This window comes from Pollachius pollachius, assembly GCF_949987615.1.
Source record: "Pollachius pollachius genome assembly, chromosome: 2".
NCBI lineage: Eukaryota > Metazoa > Chordata > Actinopteri > Gadiformes > Gadidae > Pollachius > Pollachius pollachius.
In genome coordinates this window covers 9637179-9663244 of record NC_136935.1, presented here as the reverse complement: position 1 = coordinate 9663244, position 26066 = coordinate 9637179, and the positions used below count along the sequence as shown (strand labels likewise).

The 26066-nt window shown below is 46.6% G+C and overlaps 2 protein-coding genes across 2 annotated transcripts; one reads left to right on the top strand and one right to left on the bottom strand.

The window, feature by feature from the left end:
- Positions 1-717: 717 nt before the first annotated feature.
- Positions 718-14850, bottom strand: pdzd7a (PDZ domain containing 7a; the record flags this gene model as incomplete). Its single annotated transcript, XM_079729074.1, has 15 exons — positions 718-897; positions 4035-4135; positions 4617-5219; positions 5975-6043; positions 6340-6431; positions 6512-6603; positions 7576-7751; positions 8255-8404; positions 9874-10410; positions 10820-10880; positions 11907-12054; positions 12621-12800; positions 13091-13265; positions 14081-14218; positions 14652-14850. The coding sequence occupies 15 exons, from the start codon at positions 14848-14850 to the stop codon at positions 718-720; spliced, it is 2901 nt and encodes a 966-aa protein (XP_079585200.1).
- A 2325-nt stretch (positions 14851-17175) lies between these two features.
- On the top strand, positions 17176-25601 carry sfxn3 (sideroflexin 3). Its single transcript, XM_079730506.1, has 11 exons — positions 17176-17285; positions 18366-18539; positions 18982-19152; positions 19688-19786; positions 20327-20402; positions 20507-20592; positions 21001-21128; positions 21506-21555; positions 22122-22171; positions 22542-22589; positions 22856-25601. Exons 2-11 carry the CDS (start codon positions 18376-18378, stop codon positions 22950-22952), a joined length of 969 nt encoding a protein of 322 aa, XP_079586632.1. The 5' UTR covers positions 17176-17285; positions 18366-18375; the 3' UTR covers positions 22953-25601.
- Positions 25602-26066: the final 465 nt, after the last annotated feature.

The window sequence follows — 26066 nt, the reverse complement described above, 5'->3', positions numbered from 1 at the left end:
GAGGGGTTAATCGGATATGAATCTATAAATCTCATAAAGCAGTCAGAAAGCGGGGGGGGGGGGGGGGTATAGGGGTAATCTGTGTCAGACTGAATCTGATGGCCATGCTGAGACGTGCACACTGCGCACGTGTCCTGAATTAAACCGGCGGTCACCTTAAAAACCCTGGGAAAAGCAGAGATAAGAATGCATTGACTCACATGGCTTTTCTTTTACTGTATTTTTGCTATTGAAGAAATTCAATAAAAAAAAAAAGCATTTCCTTCATTTGGTCAAAAAAATGTATGTCATTTTTTATACTGGGTACAAAATAAACAAATCGTATAAAAGTGAAATACATACAATTTGTAAAGCACAACAACATGATAGTATATAATGATATTGTCTCATACCAGATATGATCTTAGGGCCACATGTTCTCCGACAAACATCTTCTGCTCCTCACTATCTTACAGGTCCACTCCCTTATAGAGACACACATCATATCCTTGCATCCATGACGACCGTTCCGCTTTCCTCCGCTGTGATTGCATCTCCTCTCTTGCCAACACCTCTCGACCGGAGGGGGATCAGACGGTTCCGCTCCGATGGGCAGCAGGGTATTTAAAGTATGAGATCATGGTTCTGCTTCAGGCGTGAGGCACCGGGCTGTCCTTCACACCCGACCTGCGATTCTGCTGCGAGGCTGGCAGGGCCGGCCCTCTCCCCGTGGAGGGGTCAGTCTGCAGGGCCCCGGGCCCCCCCACCGGGCGGAGTCTTGTTCCTGGGGACCTTGACGACAAACACCATGGCGTTCCTTCCATGGTGGCCGAAGGCGCGGCGGATGGCGTCCACGGCGTGCTGGTGAGTGACGCACTGCAGCGACTCGCCGTCTACTGACACCAGCTCGTACCCAGCCTTCAGATCGAGGGACACACACACGCACACACACACACAGACATGCACAGAGACACAGTCGTAGAGAGAGACACACACACGCACAAATATTTAGACATACACAGAGACAAGCTCATAGAGAGAGAGACACATACACACAAACACACACAGATAGACATACACAGAGACACACTTGTAGAGAGAGACCCACGCACACAAAGACATACACAGATAGACATATACAGAGACACACTCATAGAGAGACACATACACATAAAGACACACACAGAGAGAGATAGTCAAAATAAAATAAAGTAATATAAGTAATACTTTCATCTAAATATGGACTCTCCATACCCACCCTGCTTCTTGTCCCTGTGTCGGTCATTATTCAAGCCATGCGTCCCTCTTTCCAGAATTCCTCCAGAATCAGACCAACTCTTATAAGTCTGTTGGGACTGCAGCCCAGCAGGAATCAGACATACGCTTGGGAGACTTGGGCTTCTCTGATCCCATGAATATCCCTCCACCGAAGGCCATCACTAAAGCTCTGTATAACCCTCCTCATTCAGCACAAGGCAAGGTGGATGGAAGAAAATATACCCATGCTCTGACACACATGCGCACTCGGGTATTCAGGCAAACTTTGTTCTTTGACTGCTTTCCAATTTGTGCATGTTGGACAGAATAATAACCCTGGAAAAAGTGGAAGAAAGGCTCTTTTGCTTAGGCTCTTATGCTCTAAGCCTTTGGCTTTTTGCTGCGACTATTGGATACAGGACGGCAACAGAACCTTTTAGAAAGCCAGTCACGTTAACCCAGGTCGACGATGGGACTCTTGATCTCTCACAAAGTTTATGAAGGCAGAGAGCTGGCGGTCCCCTTGGGACTATAAAAACTACAGATTTAATCTACAGATACTGGGTTTGAACCCATCTTTACGTGAGCCCAGCCTGAGAGGTTCGTAAGCTGGTTGTTTGGTACGTATGTGACCCCAGCCGTATCCAGGAAAACTCCTGAATACGCGCTAGGTGGGTTAGTATCCTGGGGGAAGGACCGGCTGCAACCTGTCGTTTTGTCAGGGCCTAAAACGTACACACACGGACACATACAAGGACACACACACAGAACACACACACACAAACTCACAGAACACGCACACACACCCATTGTCCTCCAAGATGAGGACAGAGTAATCGGCGTGATTGGAACCCTGAGGAGAGCAACTTCCTGTGATGTCATCGGGTTAGGGATAGGATGCACCTGCCTAACGGTTACACCCTTAGTGAAGGTTAGCAACACCCTCAAAACACGGCCGCTGTCCATTGTTATGCACACTTCTTTGAATCCAAACCTCTCCCTTTCTATCATTGTTTATGCGAACTCCTTCTTTCTTCCTGTGAACTGTATTTACCGTTGTCCGTATGAAATCTATCAATCCCTCTCTGACCATCATGCGTCAGTGAATCAACAATACTTTATTGTTCCTTGCTAAAACACAGATCCAACCCACAACCTAACCCGACCTGACCTTATCCTTATCCAACCTCACTTGATAATCTAGTATTTTCATAAGCATGGTTAAAGCAGGATACATGTCTGTATGTAACATGCACATTTGAACTTAGTGAACTTAAAAGTAAAAATTTGCATGAAAACAAATATCATGGGAGACAGAAAACGACCACATCCCTTTGTGAGAACGCCATCAAAAGATTTACATCCTTTTAACTAAAGTGGGGATTACACAGGGCTTTAGTTGTTTTTAAAAAGTAATTTTTGGTGAATTAAATAAATCAGGTCCTAATCTGCCACATCCTCTTTACAGCCCAGAGTGCTTCATTCATAACGCTTCCTGCTCTGTGGCCAATGGACATCCTCGTCCAAAAATAATGTGATGAATAGAAACCTTGGCAACTGTATCACATCCATCAAAACACGTTCGACTTTTGTAGTGCCAGTACATGACACACACCATACACACACACACACACACACACACACACACACACACACACACACACACACACACACACACACACACACACACACACACACACACACACACACACACACACACACACACAAACACACACACACCGGTATCTGACTGAAAGTGTGCTGCTGCTGCTACTGCATGCCTGTGCGGAGACAGGATGTATGTTAACACTGGGGGTCTAGTGGCCTCACATCCTGCTGCACTCAAGGTGTGGGAGATAGCCCAGAGCCTGGCAGAACACAGACACCAGCTGGGCCGCTGGACCAGGCAGGGAGGCCCTAGTTAGACCAGGCAGCTAGCATGGCTCAGCCAACACACAGTGTCCTTGTTCCATGAGGGAGCTTTTTTGCAGTGTTTTCTTTTGTTGCTTTTTTTTGTTGCTTTTCACTTACTTTCACTTACACTTATTTCACCTGAAGGAACATCTCTTGAACACAATCCTTGGAAGCCACTTCCCTGACTTAAAACATCCTCTACTCTACTCTCCTCTATTCTGCTGTAGCACTTTCTACTCAATAGTACTATGCTATACTATAGTATAGTATACCTTATGCTAGTCTACTCCACAAAAATAATGTGATTAGCCATTTTAACTCAACCCGAGCCTAATGAGCCTAAGACAAACATAATTGAACTGAACTGAACCTAATCCCGTAAGTACGGTTAAAGCAGTACAAATGGGTGCGTGTCCCATGCACACATGTGTGAACCTGAACCAATATCACCCGACCCACTGTCAAATTACAGCAGAAGGAGACATATTACCAATACATTAGCTCCTCCAGAAACCATGTACCTCATCCAAAATGTACGAGTCTGTGGACACGCAAGAGTGCGCTCCCTCCCTCCCTCCCTCTCTCGTCCTCTCTTCCTCTCTCTCACCCCCTCTCCCGCCCTCCAACCCTCCCCTCACACAACGCCTTCCAGAATCAGGCAGCCGTCCACGGGGCTGACACGGTGCAGTCAAAACACTCTCTCCGCCCCGGTGTACCATCTGCCCTCCCCGCTGTCTGGCGCTTCTAAGAATACTCTTTTGTTCTGTTCCAGGGTTGGACAGAACTAAAGTGTACTCTTGGAAATGCTTCAGTCAGCCGGAGAGAGTCTCTTTGGCGGACTGGATATCACTCGTCCAAGGTTTCCCTTCCTGCGGGCGTCTTACCTTGAGGAACTCGCTGGTGGAGGCCGCGCCCCCGGGGAAGATCTTCTCGATCTTCACCACGGGCTGCACTCTGGACTCGATGCCTCCAGAGATGCTGATGCCTATAAAACATGAAGAGTTAGATTAACCTCTAGGGAGACAGACGCACACACACACACAGACACACAGATAGGTAGGGAGGTAGGCAGGTGTGTCGGTTGGTTGCTTGGTAAGTACGTACACACGGTTGTTTGATGAACTGGATTTGTTTTACTCTTTTTTTTAATGATTTACTGACCTCTATTGGTGAGATATCAAACACATGAAATACAACATTAAAATTCCTCTCATGATATCAAAGTAGAGATCTTTGTGGGAGAGTATGATGAACGGTAGTCATTTCCAAGCAGAACTAAATAAATAAAACTCCTCCATGCTTCCATGCAATAACCCACAAATTATTCTTATGATATTACCAATCTCTCTGGGAGCTGGGAACATATTGCGATAGATAACACTTTCCAAGCAGACACTTTGTGGTGAAGATTACGTATTTATCCGCCAGGGGTAGAAACACAAGTTTGAAGCTGGCTGGTCCCTCACCCAAAGACGGTCTGATCTTAGAGATGGTCACCGTGGTAACGTCATACTCCTCCGACAACCGGTTCGGGCTCCTCCCGCCCATGCGTTCGTTCTGCGGCTCCCCGACGACCCGCTGTCCGTTCTCCAGGCCGACCAAGGGGTCTCTTCTCTCTACGGGGGGAGGTGGGGGGCTACTACCACCACAAACGCCACCACCACCACCGCCGCCACCACCACCCGCAGGCACCCTCATGCTGACCCCCGTGTACGCCCCCGCCGGCCCCCACCTCCCCCGCCTCCCCCCCGCCAGGCTCTCCGGGCTGGCCTCCCGCCGGCCCCGCCCGCGGTGCCCCCCTCCCCCGGTCCTCACGGGCGACCTGCCCCGCTCCGGCGTGGCGGCGGGAGGGTCGCTGCGCCGCGGGGTGAGGCTGGGGGAGGGGCAGCGGGCGGGGCGGGCGCCGTAGCCGTCCAGGGGGACGTCGAGCAGGGGGGTGAAGGCCCGGGAGGGGGGCAGCAGGCCGGCGCCGAGCCCCGCCTCACGCAGCCGCTCCAGGTCCTCCACCTGCAGCCGGCGGCCCCGCCCGCCGCCCCGAGCCGGCTGCAGGTGGAAGCCCCCCCTGTAGTCTGGGCACGCACAAACACACACACACACACACACACACACAGACAAATGCACAAACACACACACACACACACACACACGTATATATATATACACACACACACACAGACACACGCACAGACACACGCACACACATAAATATACACAAACACACACACACACACACACAGACAAATGCACAAACACACACACGTATATATATATACACACACACACACAGACACACGCACACACACACGCACACACATAAATATACACAAACACACACACACACACACACACAGACAAATGCACAAACACACACACACACACACACGTATATATATATATACACACACACACACACACAGACACACGCACAGACACACGCACACACACAAATATACACAAACACACACACACAAAAACGTATATATATTTATACATACACACAAACACACAGACACACGCACACACACACACATAAATATACACAAACACACATGCACACACACATATATTTATACACACACACACATACACACACACATACATATTCATACAGACATACACACACACACACACACACATACACACATACACACATACATACACATACATACACATACATACGTATACATACAGACATACACGCTCAGATACACACACACATACACACGTGTGGGTGTGTGTGTAGTGATGTAGTGATGAGTGGCTGTCTTGCCAGATGTATCATGTGATGGATGAGGTGTGGGTGTTCAGCCCCTAGAGAGGCTACCTGGGACGGGGGTGATGAGGTGCCGTCGTGGGGTCCCCCCACGGGGCGAGCGCAGGGCTGGGGAGCGCACTGAGAGACACAGTTAGACATGCTGGGTGACAGAGGATTGGTCTACGCCATACTTTGTAAGCTGTACAATAGGACCCCTCCGGTAGCTTGACCATTCCTCGCTTTATCGATTTATTCATCATTTGACTACTGGTGCATTTTTTACGTCTGAGTTTTGTTTTGTATGTTACCCTTTTTTTCGTAAGTATTTCACACTATAGGTCCAGAATGGCCTTGAAATCACATTGAACAATGACCTTGAGGAAGAGACAGGGTGAAGGGTCAAAGTTCAGGGGATGATTGACAGTCCTGCTTACCAGAGCGACTCTTGAGGATCTCATAAGCTTCCAGCTCAAAGGGCATGACCATGCTGTCGAACTGGCCTCTGTCATTGGCCGGGATCAGCATCCTGCATGACAATATCATCCAATAGTCAGAACTACATGTAGACACATGTAAACGCCCACACAGCGCCACAGGCCCTCTCACCTTATCTCCCTGAGCAGCAGCAGTTTCTCTGGCCTGTCCAGTATGGCCAGTAGGGGACGCACAAGCTCCTCAATCACATTGTCGGACAGAAACTGGAAAACAAAAGAAGAAACTCAAATGCGGTACACAAATGCGATACATTAGCCTGTTTATTTTTTCTAGGACATTTCAAAGAACGTAAAAATGTCAACATGTATGTACATTAGTACATATGAAGAAATGAAATGTAGTTGTAATGTAGTTTCCAAGTTCCCCTTTCCGTGCAGTGAACTAGGTCATTAAACCCACTAGTCTTGGGTGTCTAAGCAGCCAATTATCAGTGAGGACTCATTGTTCTTTAAGAGGCCCTGGTGCCTGATCACTCCTTCAGAGTGTGGGAGCAAAGAGCGGATTACCCAGTTTAGAGTGTCAGAGAGAGAGAGAGAGAAAGAGACGGCTGATATTTGACCCTAATCATAAATGACAGGGCAAATCTGTCCTTTGTCACTGCCGGTGGCTGTCACGTCCATCAGGAGGAGGGACTTGGACAGATACACCGAAGGGACAATGCTTTACATACGATCCCATCCAGACTGAGGGGTAATCCGACACACACGCACACATGGGTTGAGACAGCTGCATAAGTGTGTTCAACTCGTGTGACTTAATCACAAAATCATTACTGCCCTTTGGTTGCCGTGATGTGTCGCTGGTCTGTCTGAGTGCCTGGATGAATGAGTGCTTGATGAAAGAATCATATCACACACACACACAAACACACACACACACACACATGTTCACACACGCACGTACACACATGCACAAACATACACATTCACACATCTAGACACACACACACACGCATACATACAAACCTGCTCAAATCTGCATAGCTACACAAACACGCAACGCACACATGCATATACACACATGTGTACAAACACACACAAACACACACAGCACCAAAACACACACAAACACACACGCACACACACACACACACACACACACGTATACACTCGTACACAGGGAGAATGCCTGCAGAGTGAGCGTGTTACAGTGCATGTTAGCAGGTGCGTGCTCACCCTGCGACAGTGTCTGAGTACGGCGGTGACCTCGTCGGGAGCCAGCAGCCTGTGGGCCATGGCCTGCACCTGGCCCAGGGTGTCGGCCTGAATCTGGGGGCTGCTGCCCTCCTTCACCCCGGCACGGCTCTCCCTGGGGGAGCTCAGCAGCTGGAAGGGCCGGCCCCTGCTTTTCTCTATAGAATTAAGAAGTGTTACGGAAGTATTGGAGGGCCACACCTGATTGGCCATATGTGGAAGTGTGTGGGTTGCAGGGTTAGGGGTTCCACTAGTTTTTCTCTAAAGAGTTTAGAGTTAAAAGTCAAGGTTTGGTTTTCTTTGGGTGCCACTCTGAATACCAGACATAACACACTTTTGTTCATTCCTTTTAATTAATCTGGTAGAGCATAGGTTAGGAGTTTAGCTCCTATTTTATGCTGTGTTGGTTCCATAACATGACCAAATGGTGGGGTTTTGCGAAGCTCAGTTATTAGTGCTAGGGTAGGCATTTTTTTCCAGAAGCACTTTTTGTCATCTTTGTTTGAGATGCTGGTTGGATAGTTTCAAATCTTAGCTTACTCCAGAGGGACTCTCACGATTCCCCACCCCAGCTTCAACCCTGCTACCCCAGCCTCACCCATGCTTACAACGTATGCCCTTAGGGTATTGTTTGACTCTTGTGAGCGCTGTGGGTTCTCACCTCGGTCGGTGAGGTGCGAGGGCGACTTAGAGCGGGTCTTCTCCTTGCGGTCTCGTTTGAACAGCAGGTTGACGAAGGTCTTGGAACGCTGCAGTGTAGACCCGCCCCCTGGGGTGCTCTTCTGCTGAGACTTCTTCTTCTGCTTGTCCTCTGATTTAAATAAAATAGTTGTTTCAGTTTAGTGCTATAGAGTTGAACCATTGATAAAGTTTTCTCTTTGGATGAGAGAACCAAAGAAGAAAACTTGTTGAAGGCCTTGATGAAGAAGTATGCCTGCAAATACAGAAAAGTGTGTCTCATCAAAAACACCATCAATCCCCAGTCGTCATCCTCCAACCGGGTGTAGCTTTCGCCGGTTGTTCAAGGAACCGGCACGACGCAACAGGGCCGCTCATATACATCTGTGTTTACTGCTTGATGTGTGCTTTATGGATCGTCACGCCCCCCACTCATCAACGTCACCGCGGTGACACCCTGTATGAGAACAGGCCGTCCATTTCTCTTCCCGTCTGCTCCTCTTATTCACGGCACTATATCTTGGGCGGCGGATGGCGGCGGGCTAATGCTGATGAATTGCTGCTTACAACGCCGCTGCCTGAACACACTGTGATGTATTAAAGGGCACAGCAGTTGTTGGGAGTGGAAGTGCCCGGGGCCTATATAACAAACAGCCAATCAACCTTGGGGCCACACGCCTGGGGCCCTGCCACTTTCTGGAGCCCGGAGAGACGATAAATTGCATGAGCAACAGCTCATAACTTAGAAGACTTGATAGGGGACGGGATGGAATCCTGTCCGTTCCGGTTTAAATCGTCCCCACAGTGGTTACGCGAGAATGGAGTTTGGAGGGAAACCATCCATCACTGCGCTTTGTGAACTCTGGGGTTCTTTGATGAATATGGAGCGGAGCTTAATTCAGTTAACTGAATGTAGTGTTGTCGTTAACTTTTCCGAAGAGAGTGAGGGCAGAGAGAGAGAGGGGGTGTGGGTGAGGGAGAGAAAGAGGTTACAAGAGACAGGGAAAGAGAGAGATAAGGAGAGTGAGGCAACAGGGGAGAGGGTGAGGGAGAGAAATAAAGAGAGATGGTGCAGGAGAGATTGAGAGAGAGTGAGTGCGAGAGATAGAGAGAGAGAGCGAGAGAGAGTGAGAGAGAGAGAGCGAGAGGTAACTCTAAGGTCACTTGCTGGTCAATAGACAACCGTTAATTCTAAGCAGGATCTTTTGAGGTTATGAAGGCATATCCCATTACCCAGAGAATGGACCGACTGGAGAGACTGAATCAGCTCCAGACAGGAGAGGCTAACTAACAATCATACTGTGATTCTGGATTAGGTGGGATTTGATTCTCATCTTCGACCTCTGCCAGGGGTCTCAAAGGAAATGCTGGGATTCAAATTGATTGCTTTATGCTATCTGACTTATCCGTCTATTTGAATTCTTGCTTGCATCCAAGGTTTAACCGGACTGTAATCGCACCGAAACCTTTCCTTACCTAAACCGTGTATAACCTAAATACCTGATGCTTAAAACCCAAACTTAGAAATAACGCCAACTTTTGGAATAACCATCATGAAAGTTCCCATGATTTTCCCAATGTCAAAATGGCGTCCGGACCCACCCTTCTCCGTGATGTGACTCTGGGAGCGGCTGATTGGCTTCCGCGGTCGGCTCAGCGCCATCAGCACCGCCGTCTTGGCTGAACTAGTACTTTTCATTCCCCCTTCCTGCTCCCCCGAAGACAGCGTCCTGGACCTCGCCCGGCCGCCCCCGTCCCCTCGCCCCGGCGGGGGCCCCGCGCTCGCGTCCCGGGGCCTCTCCCCCTTCCCGCGGACGAGCGTGTCCCTCAGCAGCACCGTGGCGCCCACCGTGCGGCTGGTCTCCGTGGCGACCAGCCCCCCCGGGTGCGAGCCGTAGGGGGAGCGCGGCCGGCTGTGGGGGGGCGGGGCCTGCGGGTCGGTCTGCATGGAGGACTCAGCGGTCCGGGGGCGGTCCTCCGCGGACAGGGCCACGCCCACCACGCCGGAGCCGAACGGCGGCGGGAAGAGGACCTGGGAGAGGCCGCTGAGGGAGCTGACGGGGGTGCCCGACGACAGGGAGGAGGCGGAGGAGAAGGAGTCGGACCCCTGGGAGGAGGGCGCCGGGACCCCGTTAGACACTGGGAGGCGGGGGGGACAGAGAGGGAAGGAAGGAGCGTAGGAGATTAGTGTTGGAATGAAGCTAGATGTAGTGTTAAACTGAGCCATTAATCCCACTGTAAATGTACGATTGAATGCCCATTACAAAACGGTTCAGATAAAGGTTGACCCAAAAGGGGGTTCCTAATGCAAAAATTGTACTTTCTTCCAATCTCGATTTATTCTTATCTAGATCTGTGAACGCTCAATCTTCATCCAACTCCAACTTCATTCAAAAACAGACATGGCACTCTAATTTGAAAACCTATTGGCAAAATGTAATGTGAAGACTGGAGCTTGTCTTTTTAATATCTGGTTCAGACTACATCAGCTATATATTTGTATATATATATATATGTATGTTTAATGTTAATCAGACATAGACCATACATTTGTTCAGCCAACTGTATTCTGCCACCATCTCTTTGTAGGCTGGGTACCTTCCAGCCTCCTGTTGAAACAATATAGATGTCATTTTGTTAAAATATTGAAATATTTCTTCATCATTTTGACATAGTTCTGTCCTGAATATCCTATAAAGGGAGTTTTGCTTAAACCCTGAATAAGAAGGTGGTTTGGTTTCAGTACCAAATATGAATATACATTTTCAATGGCTACTCCAACTGTAACAACATTTGGCACAGAAGAAGAGTGATGTTGGCTGGATGACCTTGGCTGACCCTTGCACAAAGACACTTAATGTAGCATCAAAGAGCTGATACTCCAGACTCCCTCCAAGTCTCCTTCCAATGCTTCAGCACAGCAGGTACGGAGGTGTTGGGTGACCAAACCCCTTAAGGTCCTGAATGTGATTTTTAAACACAATGGCTTCAGATGTAAGAATAAGGGGGGGTTAAAAAATATGCTTTCTACTGAATAAAACCTGATCCCTGGCTGCCGCTGAATAATGAACGCTGTCCCTGGATGTTTTTCACACATGGAACCTGAGATCAGAGGAGTAAAATGAGCACACAGGAATGCCAGACCTAAGACTTTGTGCATGCACGCACTCAGCAACACAAACACACATATGCAGACACACAAACACACACACACACACACACACACACACACACACACACACACACATACACACATGCATACACACAAACACACACACACACACAAACACACACACAAACACACACACACACACACACACACAAACACACACACAGACAAACACACACAATTGCTATGTCTCAAGGGGATATGTGGTGTAACACTGCATACATATGCATACACACACACACACACACACACACACACACACACACACACACACACACACAAACACATTAGAAATTCATGGGAAGGTAGCCAACTCTCTGTTTTTTTCTAGGCAGCCTCAACTCAAAGAGCCTCTGTGTTGTTTAACATGCCGGGGCATTCGTTATGTGTCAGGGCACTTAAAGAGACTCGGCAATTAACTCATTACCATTCATTATACCTATGGAAAGGCCTGAGGTGTACGTACCCTGATGGTCAGCATCACATGGGTGTGGCTCTTCAACACCTCCACCGCGTTGCTATGGGTGATGTCTTCAAAGCTCACCCCATTGGCTGCGAGGATCTGGTCACCCATCTTGATGCCATGCAGCTCGGCCAGGCCCCCGGGGTCCAGTCTCGATGAAACAAACAGTCAGTAAGGAAGTCAGTAAGAGGTTCATTTGAACACCAACAGCAATCATAGCTTTTGCAAAACGTATTTAGAACAATTCTACTACTACGCCACTACATGGACTAGAGTGGACAGCTGGCAACAATCAAGCATTTAAGAAAATGTGATAGCTCTCTTAATGTAATCAACAGACTAGCCTGCAGTTACATTCTTAACGCACTACTAATCTACCAGTACATAATTGTTGTTTCCGCTTCACTTTTTGCTACCACTGTCATTAGGCCCCTGGGGCACTCCTTCATCCCTGTAAGGAGGGCCCCTGCTTCTGTCTTCCTGGGGAGTATCCCATGCCCTTCAGAGTGTCCGGGGATGTCGTACAATGTGGCCTATAAAGCGTTGATAGACTGTAATGATTCAGGGCCATAGAAATGAACCGGTCTTGAGTCATACTCAAGACCGACGCGTCTGCACATTCAGCACGTTTCGCCAACGTTTTCATTCTGCTGCATGGAACCGCCGCCGTGACAACGAACGTACGATGACAAGAATCAGACAGGCTCTGGTTCCTACTTTGACACGTAGACGCCCAGGCCGAACTCCTTGCCCCCTCTGATGTTGAAGCCCAGGCAGTAGTCGTCGGAGGTGGTGTACAGGTGGATGATCCTGCGCAGCGCGGAGCAGTTAGAGCTGGTATCGGAGGGCGTGCGCCCACTCTCCTCCACCACCATCCTCCTGTGGATCAGGTCCACCCTGGACACGCACGCATGCACACACACACACACACACACACACAAACACGCTAAAGGACCACATGCACTACAACCTAGTCGACAGGCCATTCGTATCTTTGACATGATTTATAGTGCAAAATGTATATAGAAACGTCATTAATGAGCCGGTAGGCGTCTTCATATAGAATGGTAGATTGCAGAAATTGGGGTTTCAAACCGAGAACCTTTCGGCTGGAAGTCGAACCCCCCTTATACGCTATCAACGGCCATGAATATGCATCGAGGTGTCCTCCCTTTCTAAGGTCTCACCAGGTGGTCTTCTCCTTGGAGTAGCGGATGCCGGGCACCTTGCCCACCCTGCGGACCACCGTCCTCAGCCGGTGGTTCCCGGTCAGCACCTTCACGGCGCTGCTCATGGTGATGCTCTCCAGGCTCACACCGTTCACCTCCACCAGCTTGTCCCCCACACACAGCCCAGCCTGCTCTGCACACCGCACCACACCACAAGCTTTACTGTCTGCTGTTTCGGTTTCATATTAAGGTGTGTTTACCACCACGCCATTTATCTGTTCATCGCCATATAACGGTGAACTATGTTCTTCTTTTCAGATTTTTCGTTTGCACACCGTCATTTTTAGCAGCAGGTATTGGGGTGAGCCATATTTCTCAACAAGTCAGGCTGGGAGTGGGACAACCTCACCACAACTAGGCTGTCCTGCACCCACAGCCTTAGCCCTGAAGCAGACATATCGATGCAGAGGGGTTGGTTTAACTTTGGCATTGATTCAACACTGTAGAAGCCAGGATAGTTGAATATGATAATAAACTCTGATCAAACTTAGGGAGGGAGGGAAGGACAGACCGGGTCAGAGATACAGAGAGACAGACAGACAGACAGACTGACAAAGAGACAAATACAGTGGGGAAAAGAGAGACAGAGGGACACAGAGTGGCAGAGGATATCTAGAGGGGGACAGATGGAGACAGAGGCAGAGAGAGAGAGAGAGAGAGAGAGACATAGATTGACAGTGAGATAACTAAAGGAAGACAGATGGAGACAGTGGGAGAGCGAGAGAGAGAGAGCGAGAGAGAGAAAGAGAGACAGAGAGAGAGAGAGAGACAGAGAAAGAGAGAGGGAGAGAGAGAGAGGGAGACATAGAGTGAGATAACTAAAGGAAGACAGTTGGAGACAGAGGGAGTGAGAAAGTGAGAGAGAGGGAGAGACAGAGAGAGAGAGAGAAAGAGAGAGAAAGGGAGAGAGAGAATATGAGAGACACAGAGGGGGAGAAGTCTGCACACCTGCAGAGCTGTCGTCCTCCACTTTGCTGACGAATATCCCCAGCCCGTGTTCGGACCCCCCGCGGACGCTGAAGCCCAGACGGCCATCTGGACTCTTATCCACTGTCACTGTGTGAATGTCCGCACTGTCTTCCCCACCTACACACAAACACAAACACCCAAACACACACACACACACACACACATTGCATACAAAGCCGTGATACACACAAACGATGTTCCAAAAGTATAAAGCCAGGCCTTTGCTCTTTGTTTGTTCATGAAATGCTTTTGGGTTTTTATCAAGGTGCTAGAAAGTCCAAACCGTTCTTATTATCGTTCATATTCTTCTCCATAGTGGTGTTATTTATGGGGTTAGTATTCCCGTTGATATTGAGATTGTTGATGTATTATAATTGATGTAAACAGCTGAGGCTGTTTATTATAATTGATGTAAACAGCCTCAGCACAGCCTCAGCACAGCTGAGGCTGTGCTGAGGCTGTTTACATCAATTATAATAAACAGCTGAGGCTCTGCGCTGAGGCTCTGCGCTGAGGCTCTGTGCTGAGGCTCTGTGCGTCCCGGCCCTACCGTCCACCGGGGTGTGGATGAGGATGACCCGCCCCATGGGCGAGGAGGACCGGTGCCTCCGCCGCCGCCGCTGCTTCTTCTTCTGCATGTAGCGCGTGGCGGTGTGGGAGCCCCCTGGCTGGCCGCCTCCCCAGCCGTTAAGGGGTTCCCCTCCAGCCGCCGTCCCACTCCGGCCGTAGGGGGGAGCCGAGTGAGCCATGACGAGAGCCTGCCTCCCCGTCCCTTACTCATCCAGGCGCAGGGGCTTCGGTAAGGGGCTACGCTCGCTGGGTCTGGGAGCTGGCGCCATTGGGGGGGTGCGCGTGGGCGGCGGCGGCGGTGGTGGTGGTATCGGTGATGTGGTCCTGTTATCGGTGGCGGAGGCCGTGGTGGTGGTGATGATGGTGTTGGTGGCGGTCTTGGTCCTTTGACAGCGGTGGTGGATTAGGTGAAGATGGGGGTGGGGGGTGGTGATGGAAACGGTGATGGTTAAGGCGGTGATGGCGGTATCGCTGTGGCGACCGGTAGCGGAGGTGGCGATGGCAGTGGCGGTGATGGTGGTGGTGTTCAGATGGGAGAAAGATGAAACCTCCAGTAATCGGTTGCTTGCGGTGAGGTACAGTATGTTATAGGTATAGCCTCCCCACACGCACACGACACTGGACTGGGGCAACGAGTACAGTGTAATTGTATCATCCCCGGTGTCGAGAAGTGGACCTCAACACATTTCTTCTTTAAAAGATAAACAAACTAAAAAGATAAGTAGTCCATGGCTGAAGATTTGATTTTCGATATCACCAGGATAAGGATTCCAGGATGAACAATGCCAAGGAAAAAATAAAGTCATTAAAAAATATATATACAATCCCTATACTTCTTCTAGAGGCTTCCAAAGCCATACAACGAGGTTAGGCATACGGGCATATCTGTCCCTGTGATCCATCTGTAGGACTACATCTATGGTGTCTGACTCTCACTTATCTACATGCTGGCTTGGTTGACGGTATGAAGGGCGACCAAGAGTGCACGGTGCTTCCCCAAGGGACACATGCGTCGTCATGTGTAATGTAACTGATAGCCGTTGGGAGGCTACAGTATAGTGATACGAGGCTACAGCGTCAGTAGTTCGAGTCAAGGGCAATCACCTGGTAACAGGTAAATATGCCACTATCCGTTTTACAACACTGGAATAACACAGAGCAGGCCAATACTTTGTTTGTGATTGTTTACAAAAAAAATAGGCCTGTGCATTAGGCTTACCCTGTTTCTTGGAATTTAACTGCACCTGTAATCAGCACCTCGGACAGCGCCCAATAAAACGCTAACGTTTGTTATGTCCTTATATCGACGCTTAACGGAAATAATTTACATGACAAAATAATGGAACGAGGTGAATCATGTCTGATGATGAAACCGAAAGGTGAAACCCCCAAAACGTAACGAATGTTTTCACTCACTCGGCTCACCTTGATGTGTGTCAAGTTGGGTGTCAGAGTTCCAGAGCTATCTGACTGGAGTAGAATCAGCGGTCAGATAACTTTCCGTATCGAAACATGTGTTGACTATATTCACACATCAAACTTGTAGGGTCATAGCCTTACCCGAGATCATTAAGTGGCGAAGTAGGCTACCTTGCTCTCGATAGAACTGCACACACCCGCCTTACTGCCCTATGATTGGATAGCGAGAATGGATGCAGGCCAACTCAAGTGTTATCTGGAAGGGTCGACGCTTGGCTTAGAGGCAAGCGATTTAATTTAGAATTAAAAACAAGAACGTTGTTTAACTTTAATAAGCTATGGCTCTACTAACACAGTGAACATTCAGTTTAGATATTCAAAACTATATGCGCTAGGGGGGTATGAAGTGTAAGTAGGAAATGAGGTTAAGAGATAAGTCGATGCGTGTGATAAAGGGTCACTAGGACCATTTCTGCTACTTCTCTTCTATTTAGCCCTGTCACTTCCTCTTAGCCTTTCACCGACTAGGCCTACATCATTTATAGTACTCAATAACTTAAGTTGTATTGTTGCATCATATTTTTTACTTACTTTTTCTTATTCAATATGTTCTTAATATTTTTGCGTGTATCAGATTGCTTTGTATTTCATGCATCAACCTCAAGGAGTCTTTAATGTGCAAATATACTTGGCAAAATAAAATGATGAATAATCTGATACTGATTCTGTATTACTGCTATTTAAATTGGTGTTATGTCGCTCTCTGGTGGATGTGATCTACACTGGAGATGTTACCGAATATGATTCATCTACACACCCTGCTTATTTTTAGCGCAATTAATACCAACTTATTTACTCAAATGAATATGAGTCCGAAACAGATAACGTCTATATATTTCCCAAAAATACATAATATTGTATTTATTGCTGACATTTCGTTTTGAAGAGCAATGTACCAATAAGGCGCTGTTAATCGTCCTCGCCCAGCCATGGTCGACCAATCAGACGCTGTTTATTGACCTCACCCAGCAACGATCGACCAATCAGGCACTGTTTATCTTCTTCGCGCAGCACACATCGTAACGAATAGAACATATGACAACCACAGACGACGTCGCCCCGCGTGTATACAGGGAGGCTTTACACCGGCAGAGCCGTGATATTGAGAGGTCATACATTGTCCATTGTAAAGGAGGTACGTGTTAATGAACAAAGCCAGACAAACGGTTATAAACTGACTTACGTTATCCGTTCACTAGACTCTTAGAGGTCGCATCAGTGCTTGCCAACTAAAACTATTACTACTTAGCGTGCTAACGAGCTAGCTGTCAGGCTGGTAAGCAAACAGTGGGTGTGGGAGTTGTGTGTTATTATCTTGGTAATAACGGTCGATGTTATATGAAAACACCGTCTTTCAAACAAAATGACTCGTCTGGTTGGTAACGGTTTGCATTGCTTGTTCTGGGTGGCAAATAGTTGAAGCCATACATATATTGCTAGCTTGTGGTTAGCTCACAGCTACTAGGCGTGTTGTTTCCTGAGACCGATAATTGTTTCATTGGCCGCTGGTGTCGTGCAAGGACTTTCCTCCTGCAGCCCTTCGTGATTTAACGTGTCCATCTGTCACCTCGTGTAATGGTATGCGTGTTTCGTCTTTTTGTTACAATTGTAACATCACGAAGAGCAAGCCACAAGTGCCCTCGAGAATCTGACGCAGTTAAATTGTAGCGCTAATGACTAAAGTTTGAGTAGCATAACGTTAGCTTTTGAAATGTATTTTAGGACTAGCCGCCATTAAATAAAGATTTATTTAAACTGATTCTTTGCCATAATGTGGTTACTTATGTTGAGTAGAAGGAGATAAGCTTGGAGTCTTTGTTACAAAAAAACATAAGTTATTTTTGCAAAAAGAAACAAACATTAAAAAATGATCCATGACCTGTTACCCACAGCATGTTCACATTTTGCAACTCGGAGTCGTTATAACCTGTTCACAGCTGGGAGGCTTGCAATGTGATCAGGGCTTAACAGGAGTGGGATTACTATTTCACCCCCTCCATCATTTCACCTTCTTTAGTGTGTATCAATCCCTGTGCCCAGATGGACTTACGTGTTTTGGTGTTTTGTTCAAAATGTATTTGTAGAGCTTTTGTAGTTATTTTAAGTCACGGCAGAGTAATATAGTAGTGTGTTTGTGAAGGGATAAATGCAAACATCTACTTGTGTAAACTTTTGCGGTATGAAAGTGATGGGCGTGTTTCTCTGTCCTCCAAAGATAAACCAATATGTCTGGAGAGCTGCCTCTAAACATAAACATCAAGGAGCCGAGATGGGACCAGGGCACGTTCATGGGCCGCGCCCAGCACTTCTTCATGGTCACAGATCCCAGGAACGTCCTGCTCTCGTCTGAGACCCTGGAAGATGCCAGGGTCACTGTGGAGAACTACAGGTACTGTGTGTGTGTGTGTGTGTGTGTGTGTGTGTGTTCATGCTGTAAGGATTTATGTAAAAACCACAACCAATACTTTTATTGTGTCTTTCGGATAACCTTGCTTTTTTGCTGATACCTCGAGCAAAAAATGCACTGCAAGTTCCGTAGTCAAAAAGGATGGAGGAGTTAATGTTTAAATGTACTTAATGAGCACTTAAGTTAATTATGGCTGCAGGTTGTAGCATCTGTTTACCGTACCTTACGTTCAATCTGTAGGGAAAACCAATGCAGACAGAATTAGAAGCTATCGCTCCAAAAGCCCTGCCTCATTCTGAATAGTATCTTTGGGACATTTAGTAAAAACAGTGATGTGGCTAAAATTGGGTGCCTTACCTCTGATAATGAACTAGACCCTGGACTAGATTGTGTGTTTTAACCAGAGGTTTTGTTGTCCTCCCAGAGCTGGGATTGTGAAGCCGGGCCTGACGGAGGACTCTCTCTGGAAGGCCAAGTATGTCTACGACTCTGCCTTCCACCCTGACACCGGGGAGAAGATGGTTGTGATTGGCCGGATGTCGGCTCAGGTGCCAATGAACATGTCCATCACAGGATCCATGCTCACCTTCTACAGGTAACTGGGAACTCATCTGCCGCCTGTGATTCATATTCCTGAATACTGCCAATCTTTATGAGACTGATCAGTATTTTATAAATTCTCCTAACTATAATTATCTGGTATGCTTTATATCTTTCTCTTGTAAATTAAAAAAGGATGTGTAGGATTTTTATTGTTTTTAGACCCTATCTGCTGATTTTGTTTTTGGCATAAAGGACACCGTTCCTCTTCAGGGACTGTATAACCATCAATCACTGAATTCTAATATTGTGGCGGTATTGAAATTTAGCGTGCATGCTAACCATGAACTTCTAAATCACCTGCTGGCATCCATGTTTAGACCAGGAGGTCAATGACAACCCAGTTGCTATTGCTGGCGTCAATGAAAGTCACATACTTTAAACTTGATTCACAGCCGCTAACCTCTGCAAGGCCAAAATCCTGTCCTGTGGTGCCCTTGGCATTCGAAGCACACACACCAACAGATTTGAAAGCACACGACATGGTGCAAACAGTGTTCCTGAATGTGTTCCTTGCTCTTATTGCTCAGGACTACGCCAGCGGTGGTGTTCTGGCAGTGGGTCAACCAGTCCTTCAATGCAGTGGTCAACTACACCAACCGCAGTGGAGACGCCCCCCTGACCGTGAAGTAATCCCTCTACCAAGTCATTCATCTATTAGCGTGTTAGTCTGTATGAACTACAACAACCCCACCCAACAACCGTCTCATTATCCTTGCCACCTGGCCAACCCCCCTCTTATCAAGATTATTGTGAAATAATTTACTACTTTATTTTATTATTAGTAACCACAACCCTAGTTAAGATTCTCATTTTGGACTTTTGGAATCTCATTCAGACTTTGCACTAATGCTTCCAGTTTGGGGAAGAAATGTTCTACAAATCGTCAAGCCAAATGACGATGAATTGATACATCAAAAACAGGCCAGCCTTTGACCCCCACTGGGGCCCACCATGCCTAGAGATTAATATTCATTCACATTATTTTTCTTTTCACCAACTGACGTGTATAAAACATAATAAGATAATGTCATTCACATTATTTTTCTTTTCACCAACTGACGTGTATAAAACATAATAAGATAATGTAAAATAAGACTTATGAATAATAACGGGGCCTCTGGAAGTAGTTGTTGTTGTGGCCAACGTGTGTCGTCCTCCTCTCTCAGTCAGCTGGGTACCGCCTACGTCTGTGCCACGACGGGAGCCGTGGTCACCGCCCTGGGCTTCAAGTCTCTGGCCACGGTAATGCATGGGGTCCTCCTCACACCATTAACAACCACGCCAAGCTGAAGCGGCTCCACCGCAGGCGATGTGAGACGTTATGTTACGCATGTGTCTCCCCCCAGCGGCTGCCGCCCATCATGAGCCGCTTCGTTCCCTTCGTCGCTGTCGCCGCCGCCAACTGCATCAACATCCCTTTCATGAGGCAGAGGTGAGTCCCGACCCCGCCCCCTGTCGCCAAACTCCCGTTGATCAGACGCCTCGCAGGGCGCTTCCTGAGGTGGGATTGGTGCCGTTACCGGTGCACACAACTTTGTCCGTGGTGACAGTTGACACAGCATGAATCAATAGTTAATTGTGTAGCCATAAAAGTCTATTCAAGTCCGGTTTGTCAAGGCCGCTTTTGTTTGGAACACAAGTGAGCTTGTTAAAGTTCAAGTTATTTATTAGTTAATGCACAACATGCCAGCTTTGCCTGTTATGTTGTGCATTTGACTAATAAAAGAACTTGAACTTGATCAAGCTCACTTGTGTTCAAAACAAAAGCTACCTTGACCAACCAGACGTTAACGTGATTGACACTTGGCTGACTGAAGCTGACTGTCCGCCCGTCTCCTAGGGAGCTGAAGTACGGCATCCCGGTGACCGACGAGAACGACAACCGGCTGGGGGAGTCCCCCGGCGCCGCCAAGCAGGCCATCCTCCAGGTCATCGTGTCCCGTATCGGCATGGCGGTGCCGGCCATGGGTAAAGACCGACTCCTCCCCTTTACGTGGTCCCCTCCTGGGATTGGTTTGGTAGTCGAACGGGATCATGGGTTAAGAGGTTAGAATTGTATTGGTGGGTAGAAAAACACCGGAGCCTTCTTTCTTTGTCTGCAGTGGGGCAGGAAAGTATTAGTGTCACGCCCCCCTGGCCCGAAGGTTCTGAGCTCGATTCCTGATGTGCGCAGCTTACCTGCAATACCTGCAAGTCTCATTGAGATTAAGATAGACGTTTAAGGTGCTTGAAAGGCTAAATAATGAATTAATAATTAAATTACTATAATATTGTTTTAGTTGCTTGGGTTCTGAACCCATTTTTTCCACTGTTCAAGATGTGTCCTTTTTCTCTCCATTTCCCAGCTATTCCCCCCGTCATAATGAATGCGCTTGAGAAGAAGGCTTTCATGAGGGTGAGCATGGGACCCAAGGCCTGTCCTCTCTTGGCATCTCTAACAAACTCTCATTTCAGCCACATTCCACAACCGTCCATCATCTTCTTAAACAGTTATGCAGAAATGTGTGCTAAACGAGTCAGACCCGCTCTGATCCATAATGGGAGTATGGCCAGTGTGTAGGCGAACAATGGACAAGATCGTTATAATCTTATGACAGAAAGCCTTAAAGAGGGTGCCTAGAATCTGTGTTCTCTGTGAGAGAAAGAGAGCAGGACTTCCATGCCTGGTTCAGTGACCAGGGTTTAAAGGCGCGATAGAGGGAGAGGGGCCCATTTTCTGTTAAATGTTTTCAGATACTGCTCGGTTAAAAGAAACATATCTTGTTCTTCACACTCACACTTCACACTTGTTCTTAACTGGCATACACAGCTCATAGGAAGTAAAGGAACAGAAATTGTGTTGTGGTAGACCAGGATAACGCTAAGATTCATGTCCTTCTCTCAGCCTAAGCAAGGGATGTTTGGTCAAACTAATTCATTGCGGCACATTTTTGAACATTGGTTTCCTGTCCTCTCCTGCAGCGTTACCCATTGCTCAACGCGCCCATCCAGGTGGGGCTGGTGGGTTTCTGGTAAGTAGCGGGCCGCACACCTCTGAACGAGAATGGAAGAGGGAGGGATGTATACTAGGGCTGTGCAATTAATCAAAGTTTGATTGTGATTTTGATTTTCGGGTCAAACTATCTCCTAACTAATATAATCGAGTTGAAATTTCTTTCAAACATTTCAAAGTTCTCAGTTACAAAGTGTTTTCTGGAGAGAAACGCTGAGAAAATGCATCATGTTTTCAAACTTAAAAAAAAATAGCAAATTGAATAATCGTGATTTCAGTATTGACCAAAATAATCGTGCTTATGATTTTTTTCCTCAATCAATGCATACCATCCTCCTGGCTTACAGTGCGTACGAGCCCTCACTTTGGGTGTTCTTTCCCTTCTCCAGCTTGGTGTTTGCCACTCCCCTGTGCTGCGCCCTATTCCCCCAGAAGAGGTATGTACCGGCCCCCCCCACAGCATGTACAGTGCAAACTAAATACCAGAAAGGGTAGAATAAAGAACGCATATAATGGAGTTGTTGAATACAAATAGTAGTTCTTAGATAATCTAATCCTGCAGTCGTGCTGCAGTTCCATTGAAATACTCTGGGCTGGAAATGCTTTAACTACTCAGGTCACATAGTGCAAGTCACGTGGTGTTGAAGTCAGATAGGGATACTGGGCTCATTCTGATCGACTGCCTCTGTCACTGTCCTTGTAGCTCCATGAGTGTGAGCAGTCTGGAGCAAGAACTGCAAGAGAGGATACGAGAAATCAGCCCCCAGACCACCACTGTGTACTTCAACAAGGGCTTGTAGGACCACAGACATAAACACACTCACACACGCAAACAAACACGCACACAAACCAACAAACAAACACATACACAAGCGAGCGAGTGCGCACGCACACATCCACATTGGCTGAGCCTACTACTATCCAACACTCTGAGGGAGCAATTCAAAAGGCAGGGGAAACTCTGTTCATGCTGATTGTTCCGCTTCAGTCTCCCATGTTGTGTGTTCGTATTGTTTGTTATTATATTTTGTATGGGTGCTCCAAAGTGCAAAGGGTCACAGTAGAGATAGCGGCTGAGTTTTGAAGAGGAGTGCTGGGTTTTCACCGTTAGTGAAAACGGATGGATGACCAGGAAGACCTTGAGACACGTCACTTCCCTTGGCACTTGATTCGCTCAAGGCTGACCGACACTCCTTTTTGGTTTTGTTATGTGCTGTGCTATCATGTGCTATCTCCTCTCTAGGGTCAGGTTAGTAATGTTTAATGGCTCCACGCCCCTTATGTTTTTAGTAAATGCTTTTTGATTTTGTGCTTTTGAGTGAACCATAGTAAGTCCAATTCAGAGTTGTAGTTTCTTACTGGCTTCAGTTTATAACCGTCTATAACTTTGCAACCCTTTGCCATTTATCATTGCTTTATTTAGCTTTCCAATCATATATTTTTGCGCTGGCTTGACGCTCATTCACCATTTTTATCACAATTGGGGGAAAAAGAATAATACACATTTCATGAGCACAAAATGGACCAAGCCTAGTAACCCCAGCAACTTATGACTCCTCTGAAGTGTACTTACTCCTTGGCCATTTTACTCCATTATGCAGGTGCTAGGCGCATATTAAACTTCAATATTATAGTAGCCCCATACGTGGGAGCAAGATGTCAGCGTTAATGTTTATGTACTGTAGCCACGACGATGCCAAACTGTCCGGCACACTTCAAGGCCTTGTGGTTGATACGAGGTTCACTGAATTGTGTGACAATAGGGACGAGCTACTTGATTGTTGTTGATGACTGTAACTGATGGGGAAGAATGTACAGTGCTCCATCTGAATGCTAAAGCTGTAGCTCACCCCACAGATATCACAAGGCAACCTGTGAGTAAAACACTATATGCAGATTAAAGATGAAGAGGAGGGCAGAAATGCCCCTTCAACCCGATGCACCATGAGTTGCATATTTGTCCCCCAGATGGCAGCAGAGTACACATGTGTCAGAAATCAGTACAATCAGCTGCTACAAGAATGCATACATGTATTTATACATGGTATAGTGTTTGTGTGTCTATGCAACAGAACAATGATTGAGGTGTAATGGCTTCTGCTGTAACTCAAATGTAAATTGAGTTACTTTTGTTAGCGTTACCGTGCATTGATAAGTAAACATGGTCAAAGTGGTAACATTTATTCTGATACTATAGTGATAGATTAGTTGATGTATTGTGACCCTCTAACCTCTATGTATGCACACCTGTCACTTGAAATCTATGGATGTTTGTGTATGTTTTTGAGTTTAAGTAGATGTTAGGGTGTACTACCTAACCTGACTGAAGTTGCTATCAACAGGGTCATCTACCTAGTTATGTCTCGTTAATTCTCCCATCTGTACGTTTTAATTGCTCGTGACAAACCTCTTATAAATACATGAAGTTCAGGACAGTGTTAAAGGAGAACAACACTTTAACTCATAATTCAACCATTCAACTACATGCAATATGTTAGATTTCCCTTTATTCGTGTGTGTGTGTGTGTGATAAGAGTTTCTGATTTTGCTTTATGCTTTGGGTTAATCTGCACTATAACCTTTGCTGTGCTGCTGTATAAGCTTTTAGGTGGCTTTTGAGAGGGTTTATATTGTTGACTGCTTTATGAAATATGTATTGGAAATTGTATTGTATGATTACTGTGCTTGACAATGTTAAACGGGCTATACGCTAGCTAATACCAGCGCTCACAAGCAATATGTTGAGGAACGAGTAACTTTTTATTACTTTCGACCTATTGGGGCAATTGAGTGCACATTATTTTCTGAGATTGTGCATTTTCCTAGATGTCCGATGGACATTATGTATAATGAAATATTACGGACAAACTGGTTGCAGTCATGTTGGAATACTTCCGGTCGTTCAGGAGGATACCATGGTAACCCATTGTACCCACTACCAAAGATGAGACCAGTATGAATTGGTAACAGGGTTGAGGAATTTCAAATGGAGACTTTGTTTTAGCGTGAGCTTATCATAACGGACCTTCTCTCATGTAAAGGCATGTCTTATGTTCACTAGAATGGGGTTGCCGAGTATCTATTGTGATATTAAATAGTTTGTTCCGAAGTTATATTTGAAAAATTACCAACCACAATGATAATCCTCAGGAAAAGATATGGAAGGAACTCAATCTATTTTAAGTCTGATGAAAGTAATTTAGAGTTTAAACAATATCACTGAAGTAGTTTCCAGTCACTGCAGAACTTATCCAGCATTGCACAGAATGATTTTTCATCAATAGATATTTGTTGTTCACTCCACAAATGTTTGTTTTCATGGCGTAATATGTACAAAAACTCCTGTTAGCTACATTCTTCAGTCAGTATTAATGCAGTACTTGTTTCTTCCTCCAGACTTTGTACTGTGTCTGTGGATGTTTCCTTCCTTGATGTGTATTTACCAAGAGCAACAGAATAAAATATTTAACTGGAAGTTCTAACTGGGCTCATATCTTTGTTTGCCGTGTGTCTGTCTCATAAGGAGTTGGTCCAACCCTATTTTGTTGCAAAACTCAAACTAGATCAAATATGAATAGATAAGGACCCTGAGGTCTTTAGAAACTAAAGATTTACTAAATCGTATGATTTAATCATTCTTTTGTTATAATAGAAAATACAAACTTTCAAGAGTAATAATTCTGGAAATTATAACGGCATACTTTTAACAACTAGTACTAAGAGTGATATAAACAGGCAGGGATTTCCGTTCAGGAAGTTATGTGTGCTTTGCATTTACATACAGACACTCTGGGCTTAGTTTACCATTGATAAACAGCTAGGGCATCGCGGTTCATAAAAGGCCTTAGTCTTAGATGGTTTGAAGTGGATGAATATGCAAACTCCTTTTTTATTTGCGAATTGGATTAGTGATG